The sequence below is a fragment of the Salmo salar genome, chromosome ssa20 (assembly GCF_905237065.1).
Source record: "Salmo salar chromosome ssa20, Ssal_v3.1, whole genome shotgun sequence".
Taxonomy (NCBI): domain Eukaryota; kingdom Metazoa; phylum Chordata; class Actinopteri; order Salmoniformes; family Salmonidae; genus Salmo; species Salmo salar.
This window is the reverse complement of record NC_059461.1, coordinates 64083067-64093567: the sequence shown is the minus strand read 5'-3', so window position 1 is coordinate 64093567 and position 10501 is coordinate 64083067. Positions and strand designations below refer to the sequence as shown.

Here is a 10501-nt window from a genome sequence, read left to right as displayed (position 1 = left end):
ATGGCCGATGAGCACCGATACGTTTTTATCTAATTTCTCTTCATATTGAAAAGGCTCGAAAAGGATTTGCAAGTAGATTGTCAACTTGATTCATGATGATGACTGCTAGCTTGCTAGCTAAGATTTTGAAAGTATGATGTTGGCATAATCAGTCTAATCATATCTACGGTAGATATAACGGGATTTGACGTCATTTTATCTGTGGCCAATGACCTTGAGCCTTCTTGGATGGGCACTTCTAATATAACTCTATGGCAAGGGGCTTGAATTTTCAAGCTTTACCAATAGATTTTGCAGTGACGTAGTGTCCTCATGAGTGACAGAACACTGACCCAATCACGGCACAACTAGAGAACATTACCAACCCCTACGCTTCGTATTTTCCACTGGCTGCTCCACCACCACAAAAAGCACTGAGCTAGGCTGAAACACCTGCATTTTGGAGCTGCCTTACTCAAGAAAGCAAAAAGAAACCATGTTTGTATGCAGCTTTATTAACTGAATTTTTTTTTATTCATTGTTTGCAAACTGATATGTGGCAGATTTATTTCTGTCAATATTCAACCCTAGTTTCAATCCTAGTTTAAGGGACTCATTGTCCCATTCTTTCCACTCAACCCTAGACTTAGTTTTCATGTGTCCATGCTGAACTTTGAATCTCTGGGAATGAGCAACATACCAAAATAACATTACATTTTAGTCATTTAGCAGACGCTCTTATCCAGAGCGACTTACAGTAGTGAATGCATACATCTCATACTTTTTTTATTTTTTTCCAGTGCTGGCCCCCCGTGGGAATCGAACCCACAACCCTGGCATTGCAAACACCATGCTCTTCCAACTGAGCTACAGACTAGACACAACCACATTTTGCCTTAATTAGGGTGCCAGTGTACTAAGGTCTTGAATTCCAAGATTGTAGGGGCTAATGATAACATAATGGGTCTAAGAGAGAATGGCACTGAGTGTATGGCTGTTTTAACTACAATAGCATTATCAATACAAGTGCAACAGGTTAGTTCTTGAATGCACCCCTGTTGCCCTGTCAGCAGCAGGTGTGTGGAATTGTAATTAAGGGTGGGGCTTCCAAGTAGGCCTGCCTTGTGTATACAAACTTGGCATTTTGTACCATTCAGGAATTTCCCCTTCACCTTGTGAAGGTTATTGTATGAAACGAGGACGAGAGTGGGGGTGTTGTGCTTTAGTTCAAATTCTATGGATCAAGATTTGTAAGTATGTTTCAGGTTTGAGTGCCCATACCCTTGAACTATTTATCTATCAAATCCCCCACATTACACAGGGTCTGCAACATCATGCTTTATATCCTACATATGCATCTTCATAACTTTTATGCATTCCTCCAAATCTCTAATTACATATAGTCTTCATAAAATGACAGGGAAAGCCACTGTTGTTTTGAAGGCGTGTTGAGACATTGAACTAATGAATTTAACCACTTAGTATTTGCTTTGTACTGTATGTGGGGGCTTGTAACTGACACATGTGTGACATGTTGTACACACAGGGCTGAATGTAAAAGGCATGTGTACATGGGTTCACTAGGAACCAAATAGGCTCAAAGGAGGGGCTAACCTGAACTTTTCCAATAACAAATGCAGAATTATTTTTCTTCCACCTTACATGGTTTGCTACGGTTTGCCCTAATGAATACACCCCATGTAGTGGTGCGTTGGTTGAGTGTGCAGGCCCTGGTATGTTGCCACTACTCCCCCCCTCCTCACTTCCCCAACTGGGCCAGAGAGGCCAGCTGTGGGGAGTATGTGTGCTCTGTTTATGGAAAAAGTGGAGGGGGGAGCAAGGTGGCGGGGGAGCACAAGACAGTGGTTTATGGAGCAGCACAGTTTCTCACTAAGTGAGGGAGTGTTAGTTGGCTGTTAAGCTAAACAAATTAGTTGATAGATTTGCTTTTCCATTTTAGTGAGAGTTTCAGAGCTGTGCTCTCTGTGGCTACCACCAAACTCAGTCGAAGTTGACAAATGTCTGTATCAAACCTCAAATTCACATTTTATACAGCCTGCTCTGTGACGGTGACTGTTTCTCCAGAGAAACATCAAAGAACAATGTTTCATAGTAATGATTTAAGTGACAACATTACACTCTATACCCTAATAATGTTTTTAACACTGTCATATAGTTCAACTTTCTTGTTTGTGTTTTACGTAAGATGTGGCCCCTCCTTGATTCTCTGGTTTTCTGGAAGCAGGCCACCCACACCACTCCCTCTCCACCACTCCCCCTTCTCTCTAGTCATAGTCAGACACAAGCAGACTGGTTGAGTGGCAACACACTACGAGCGGGGGGAAAAGATCTGTAGAATTTGAATGAGCTGTTTTAAGGGAGTCCTAGCTAGTCTCCCCCTCTGAGCCCGGGAAGAAGTGGAAAACGCTGCGCCTATTCTCCGAGTAGTTCTGAAAGGAGCACGAGGGGTAAAGACCACATCTATAAAAACGACTCCCTTCAAACTCCTGGAACTGTGACTGTCCTGAGGAGAACACTCCCCTCACACATACTCACCAACGGACCGTGGAGGCGTGAGAAGAGCCGTGGAGAGGAGCAGCTGACGCAAAACAGACGAAGCACAACGAGGAAGAGAGTAAAAAGGAGAGGGGGAGGAGAAGATGGAGGCCTTGCTTCCTGTGTTGCAGCGACACCCTGGACTGTCTGTGTTGGTGTGGGCTCTGATGTTCCGGGTGGCCCACCGACTACTACAGAACCTGCCTGTGCCCAAAGCGGTGGCGGTGGATGACTTCCGCTCCTGGAAGTGGAGGAACCTCTCGGTCTCTATGGTCCACTCCCTCCTGACAGGGACTTGGGCTGTGACCTGGTGAGTCACTCTCTGCACTGGGACACCATTGTTCATTCACAGTGGATCCACATGATGTGTTACGTAGGGGTATGTGGAGCCGTAACAGTCACTGACAGGGGACAGGAGGAGAGGGATGAGCATGTTCAGACAGGAAGATGTAAGGCGACTAAGGAATTTTCAAGTTGGGAGGGAAATGCCACAGTACAGCCTACCCAATGGCCTTCTCAGGAAACAAATACTTATTGAGCTCTGCGACACTACATAGGCAGCGAGATGTATTCATTTTATGCTTGTAGTTTAGAGTAGCTGATTAGGGCAGTAAATGTTCCCCTTTGTAGTTAATAACTATCTATGTGTCAGGTTATTGCAAATGAGGCAGATATTGAGTCCGCAAAGACGGCGCCTTAATCAGATTGTGGAAGTTTAAAAGCACATCTGTTTTGACATAAGAAAAGTTAAATATTCTTCAGAATCCACTCAAGTCAATTAGCCTAACTAAATTGGTGTCATGCCAAAGACAAAAAAATAATATCCACTCATGAGAATGGTGATGTAGCCCATTTTTGAGGAGAGCAAGTAGGTAAACTGGAAAAACCTGCTGGCTAGATGACTGTTGTAAAACCTGTTATGTGAGGTGGGGACTTCTGAAGGACTACAAATCGATCCTCCATTTAGGGCCAGATCGGAGCCATAACATGTTATGTTACACACACTGTTTATGTAGTACAAGTAGATATACAGTACCAGTCAAAAGTTAGGACACACCTACTCATTCAAGGGTTCTTCTTAATGTTTACTATTTTCTTCATTGTAGAATAATAGTGAAGACATCAAAACTATGAAATAACATATGGAATCATGTAGTAACAAAAAGTGCTGAACATATCAAAATATATTTTACATTTGTGATTCTTCAAAGTAGCCACCCTTTGCTGATCTAAATAAATCCGACAGTGTCACCAGCGAAGCACCATCACACCACCACAGATTTCCAACGGTCTAATGTCCATTGCACGTGTTTCTTGGCCCAAGCAAGTCTCTTCTTATTGGTGTCATTTTACTAGTGGATTCTTTGCAGCAATTCGACCATGAAGGCCTGACTCACGCAGTCTCCTCCGAACAGTTGATGTTGAGATGTCTGTTACTTGAACTCTGTGAAGCATTTACTTGGGCTGCAATCTGAGGTGCAGTTAATTCCAATGAACTTATCCTCTGCAGCAGATGTAACTCTGCGTTTTCGTTTCCTGTGGTGGTCCTCATGAGTGCCAGTTTCATCATAGCGACTGAACTTGAACAAACGTTCAAAGTTCTTGAGTTTCATTATTGACTGACCTTCATGTCTTAAAGTAATGATGCATTGTTTCTCTTTGCTTATTTGAGCTGTTCTTGCCATAATATGGACTTGGTCTTTTACCAAATATCTTCTCTGTACCACCCCTACCTTGTCACAACACAACTGATTGGCTCAAATGCATTGAGAAGGAAAAATACCACAAATTAACTTTTAAGAAGTCACACCTGTTAATTGAAATGCATTCCAGGTGACTACCTCATGAAGCTGGTTGAGAGAATGCCAAGAGTGTGCAAAGCGGTCAAGGCAAAGGGTGGCCACTTTGAATAATCTCAAATATAAAATATACATTGATTTAACACTTTTTTTTTTGGTTACTACATGATTCCATATGTTATTTATAGTTTATGTCTTCGCTATTATTCTACAATGTAGAAAATAGTAAAAATAAAGAACCCTTGAATGAGTAGGTGTCCAGACTTTTGACTGGTGTGTGTGTGTATATTACACAGTACCTACATTACTTGCATAGCTGACAACACATGCGTACATAGGCAGACTATACAATTTAGGCTAGTAATTGATGTTTTATAAAGTGAAAGCAGTTATATTCGACAAGCTGCTGTTCATGTAGTTCACTGATTATTGCTATACATGTTTTCACCCTGACCTGCTAGAAATCATCAGGTCATGCATTAACAAGGAAATGTACTGTCTCACCGTAGACTTTGCTATAGACCTTGTGAAGGCACAAATCATCTTGTAAAGAAGCAGGGGAATCGCTGTTACCAGATCATGATACTAAGTCTGCTTAGTCAGGCTATTCTCTACAGCAGGGTTTACAAAACTTGCTCCTGGGGCCTCCCCTGGTTGCACGTTTTAGTTTTTTGCTCTAGCGCTACACAGCTGATTTCAAATAATCAAAGCTTGATGATGGGTTGGTCATTTGAATCAGCTGTGTAGTGCTAGTGCAAAAACCAAAACGGGCCCCCAGGACCAAGTCTGGGAAACCCTGCTCCACAGTGAGCCCTGTGTCTGAATGAGAGGAACTCAAACTTAACTGTCCATAACCATGTATCCCTGTCCTCTCCAGTGTGATCATTTCGCCTGAGTTGGCAACCAACATTCACTCCTTCTACACGGCCCCGGCCTACATGCTCATCTGCATCTCATCAGGTCAGTCACTACCCCTTTAAGATGGCTGCTAAAAGACCTGTGTGTGTGAAAGGGTTAAATAAAGGTCAACTGGGAATTCATTAACATTGACCACCACTGGTGTGGGAGAGTGGGGTTCATCGTGGGGAGTGTGTAAACACTTCAACTTTTTGTTATAATGGCTTCAGTCTGACTTGATCCATTTTTATTTTTAATTAAAAGGCCTGGAGTGAATCTTGAGCTTGACAGCTCCTTTTGTTCCTAATAATAGCTGGGATATCCTGGGAAAATAAATACTCTCCCACCTTTCAGTGGCAGCCAGATTGAGAGAATGAGCAATGCAGATCTGCCCATCTCACCGGACTCAAATAGGGGATGGGCCACACCTTCGGATTGCTATGGGCACCAAAACGAATCCCCTAAAAACCCAGCAGTCTAAAGCCCTGCTGAAAGATGTGATGACGAGATGTGACCAGTGTTGGGTGTTATTATTCTGTGTGTCTCGCATGCATGTGTAACTGAAGCTGCAGGTCTGAGGAGAGCCAGCCTGACAACCGCAAACCTTCCATTCCATTGAGACAGATTGCCATATATAGAGGTTCACACAACACTCATTTTTGAAATCCAGTCTAAAGCGGTTTCCCTGTGTTTTCCTTTCAAGTGTAACACAAATGTCCATGGTGCTGATAATTAGGATGGACTATGCCAGTACGGTCCAATATATTTCTCTCCGCTGATATATGTAGATTAGATGGCTCTTAGATCAACTCTGTACTGGTATCCCATGTATATAGCCAAGTTATCGTTACTCATTGTGTATTTATTATTACATGTTTTACTTTTCAAATCACATTGTATTGGTCACATGCACACATTTAGATGTTTGTGGGTGTCGCAAAATGCTTGTGTTCCTAGCTCCAACAGTGCAGTAGTATCTAACAATACACACATCGAAAATGAAAACAATGGAGAAAACAATTCTTGGCATTGTTGGGAAGGGCCCATAAGTACGCATTTCACTAAGTCTACACCTGTTTGTGATGAATACAATTTTATTTAGAACGCTCAAAAAGGCCTCGACTGAGGCATTGCTCTTTACTCTCCTTTGACAGGATACTTTGTACAAGATGCAGGTGACATCATTCTAACTGGACATGCAAGAGGATCCTGGGAGTTCTTAATTCATCATGTTCTGGTAAGATAATTTACCTTTTATTGTTTCAGTTTGTACCTGGTAAGAATTTAAATATGGCCTTTTTTTATTTTGTGTGTGTATATATATATATATATATTTGTATTATTGTTACAGCAGCTACTGCTAGATTGTCTGAAGGTTAGATACAGTATTTTAATTCACTGGTGTTGTTTAATGACCTTTTAAAGGTGCCACAGTGAGGCCCTATTCTGTAATCTAAATGAATGCTCCTGTGTGCCCATCCCTGACTGCAAGGGAACAACACCCACCATTGTATGGGGGAGATGTGTGTTGTGTTGAACACAGGGCATCTTGCCACTGATCTGAGGCACACATTGAGCTGAGCTTCCCTGTGTCTCTGATCAGTCAGTGTACACTATATATACAAAAGTATGTGGACACCCCTTCAAATTAGTGGATTCTGCTATTTCAGCCACACATTGCTGACAGGTGTATAAAATCGAGCACACAGCCATGCACTCTCCATAAACAAACATTGGCAGTAGAATGGCCTTACTGAAGAGCTCAGTGACTTTCAACGTGGCACCGTCATAGGATGCCACCTTTCCATTAAATCAGTTTGTCAAATGTCTGCCCTGCTAGAGCTGCCCCAGTCAACTGTAAGTACTGTTATTGTGAAGTGGAAATGTCTAGGAGCATCAACAGCTGACAGAACGGGACCGCCAAGTGCTGAAGCTCGTAACTCGTAAAAATCGTCTGTCCTCGGTTGCAACACTCACTACTGAGTTCCAAACTACCTCTGAAAGCAACGTCAGCACACAAACTGTTCATCGGGAGCTTCATTAAATGGGTTTTCATGGCCTAAGATCCCCATGTGCAATGCCAAGCGTTAGCTGGAGTGGTGTAAAGCTCGCCACCATTGGACTCTGGCGCAGTGGAAGCACGTTCTCTGGAGTGATGAATTACACTTCATCATGTGGCAGTCTGACGGACAAATCTGGGTTTAGTGGATGCCAGGAGAAGGCTACCTGCCCAATTGCATAGTGCCAACTGTAAAGTTTGGTGGAGGAGGAATAATGGTCTGGGTGGTTTTTCATGGTTCGGGCTTGCCCCTGATTTCCAGTGAAGGGAAACCTTAATGCTACAGCATACAATGACTTTCAGGGGTGGGCAACTCCAGTCCTCAGGGGCCTGATTGTCACACTTTTTCTCCATCCCTAGCAAACACAGCTGATTTAATGAAATTGCATTCTAAACTGAAGATCATGATTAGGTGATTATTGGAGTCAGGTGTATTAGCTGGGGCAAAACTGTGACCCCAATCAGGCCCCCGAGGACTGGAATTGCCCACCCCTGCCAGACGATTCTGTGCTTCCAACTTTGTGGCAACAGTTTGGGGAAGGCCCTTTCCTGTTTCAGCATGACAATGCTCCCGTGCACAAAGCGAGGTCATTACAGAATGGTTCATCGATCGGTGTGGAAGAACTTGACTGGCCTGCAGAGCCCTGACCTCAACCCCATCAAACACGTTTTGGGATGAATTCGAATGCCGACTGCGAGCCAGGCCTAATCGCCCAACATCAGTGCCGGACTTCACTAATGCTCTTGTGACTGAATGGAAGCAAGTCCCCGCAGCAATGTTCCAACATCTAGTGGAAAGCTTTCTCAGAATAGTGGAGGCTGTTGTAGGAGCAAATGGATCAACTCCATATTAATGCCCATGATTTTGGAATGAGATGTTTGACAAGCAGGTGTCCACATACTTTTGGTCATGTAGTATTTGTCCCAATATTCTGACCACTAGTTGGTTGATTAGTGTTTTTTGTTTTGTTTTTTTGGTGATCCATTAATCATATAGTATATTAAATATAAATTGTTAATTTGTCCCTAGTTTTACTATTGCAAAGATTATGGTATCCCAATTGCCTTACAGCGGAGTGCCGTTGGTATATATTTTAACTACTTTCTCTCTGTCCTTCCCTTCCTCAGGTGCTCTGGTGCTTCCTGTATTCTCTATACTCGCACCTCTATGTGGCCGGTGCTGTGGTGGCTCTCTTTGTGGAGGTTAACAGTGTCACCCTGCATTTGAGGCTAATGCTGAAGCTAGCATCACAGCAGTCGTCCCCTCTGTACCAAATCAATAAGTTCCTCAACCTCTTCACCTACATCGTCTTCCGGCTCAGCGCACAGTTCTACCTCACATATTACATAGTCCAGAACTACTCCTGGATGGACAAAGGAGGCTACTTCCTAGTTACCATGACCCTCATGAACACCATGATCCTGATCTACTTTTATCGTCTTCTCCGCGCCGACTTCTTCCCCCGGAGCAGGGCTCTCATGGAGCAAAATGGCACCCACAACAACGTCAAAAAGTTCCTCAGTGAATGACACCGATAGTGACATGACCGTATACCAGATGGTGTGTTTGTTCAGTTACACATCTCATCGCATTGTGTCAAGCTGTGTCTTCATTATTAGTATTATTATAACAACAAAAAAGCTCTCTCTAAATGGCTCGTGTTGTAGTGAGAGGCGGCCAGGAAAAGAGGTGATTATGCCCAGTGTGGCTGAAGATCCCACTCACACAAACAGGGCAGCATACAGTGAGAGACTGGTCTGTTCACACTGACTGGGATAACCCTAATAAATTACTTCCAGGATACTGTGCCACTTTTGCTTCTGATCATAGCTAATACAATTGTTTACAATATAGGAATTTACATGATTCATGTGGAATGCTCTTTAACAGAAAAAATGCTAACAATCATGCATACATGCATGTTTCTCTACTGTATGCAAACTGCCAAGGATAACAGGCACCACCTTGGTTGCTGTACATCCCACCCAACAAATTCTGTCAGGTGTCGCTTAGCAACAGTTTTATTGAAATTTCCACTAATAGGATTTTGTAAATATAGTATAGTACAATCAATATCTGACACTAACAAACTGTCAGACAATACATCTGTTTCACTTTCATTCTTCCCTGTTTGGTCTCAAGGTCAACACCAATACATGGGTGAGCGGCATTCTTTCAACAGCGACCATTTATTCCATAAATGTAACGTAGTGAAATGCATGTATCCCCTGGAAAGTAGCTCAATGTACAGTCAGGTCAATTTTTATTTATTGAGGTTACAAGAATTGCTTCTCTTCAAATTATTTATCAAAGTGAAAACGGACACCAAACGGACAGGTCCAGAGGATGGGTTAGCCTTGAGTCTTGGTAAGCCATAGTAGTGCCTATACCGCAGTTCCTTCTCAACAATCTTCCCTGGATAGCCCCCACAGTATGTCTATAGAAGGTGTTGGGGAAGCTACTCTGAAAATAAACTCAGCAAAAAAAGAAATGTCTTCTCACTGTCGACTGCGTTTATTTTCAGCAAACTTAACATGTGTAAATATTTGTATGAACATAAGATTCAACAACTGAGACATAAACCGAACAATTTCCACAGACATGTGACTAACAGAAATTGAATAATGTGTCCCTGAACAAAGGAGGAGGGACACATTATTCAAAAGTAACAGTCACTATCTGGTGTGGCCACCAGCTGAATTAAGTACAGAAGTGCATCTCCTCCTCATGGACTGCACCAGATTAGCCAGATCTTGCTGTTTTTTTTAAATATTTTATTTCACCTTTATTTAACCAGGAAGGCCAGTTAAGAACAAGTTCTCATTTACAACTTCGACCTGGCCAAGATAAAGCAAAGCAGTGCGACCAAAAACAACACAGTTACACATGGGATAAAGAAATGTACAGTCAATAACACAATAGAAAAATATATGTACAAGTGTGTGCAAATGTAGTAAGATAAGGGATGTAAGGCAATAAATAGGCCATAGTGGTGAAATAATTACAATAGAGCATTAACACTGGAGTGAGAGATGTGCAGATGTGCAAGTAGATCTACTGGAATGCAAAAGAGCTAAAGAAAATATATAAAACAATATGGGGATAAGCTAGTTGGGTGTGCTATTTACAGATGAGCTGTGTACAGTGATTGGTAAGCTGCTCTGGCAGCTGAGGCTTAAAGTTAGAGAGGGAGAAAAGGCTTCAGTGATT

The 10501-nt window shown here is 42.5% G+C and overlaps 1 protein-coding gene across 2 annotated transcripts; it reads left to right on the top strand.

Annotated features, from left to right (window-relative positions):
* The first annotated feature begins 1128 nt into the window (after nt 1-1128).
* Nucleotides 1129-9782, top strand: LOC106581192 (TLC domain-containing protein 1). Of its 2 annotated transcripts, none has more exons than XM_014163087.2 (5): nt 1129-1229; nt 2225-2845; nt 5212-5294; nt 6386-6468; nt 8419-9782. In XM_014163087.2, exons 2-5 carry the CDS (start codon nt 2640-2642, stop codon nt 8818-8820), a joined length of 774 nt encoding a protein of 257 aa, XP_014018562.1. In that variant the 5' UTR covers nt 1129-1229; nt 2225-2639; the 3' UTR covers nt 8821-9782. The 2 variants fall into 2 exon arrangements, with proteins under 2 accessions (XP_014018562.1, XP_014018563.1); XM_014163088.2 differs by having other exon boundaries at nt 1137-1229; nt 2186-2845.
* Nucleotides 9783-10501: the final 719 nt, after the last annotated feature.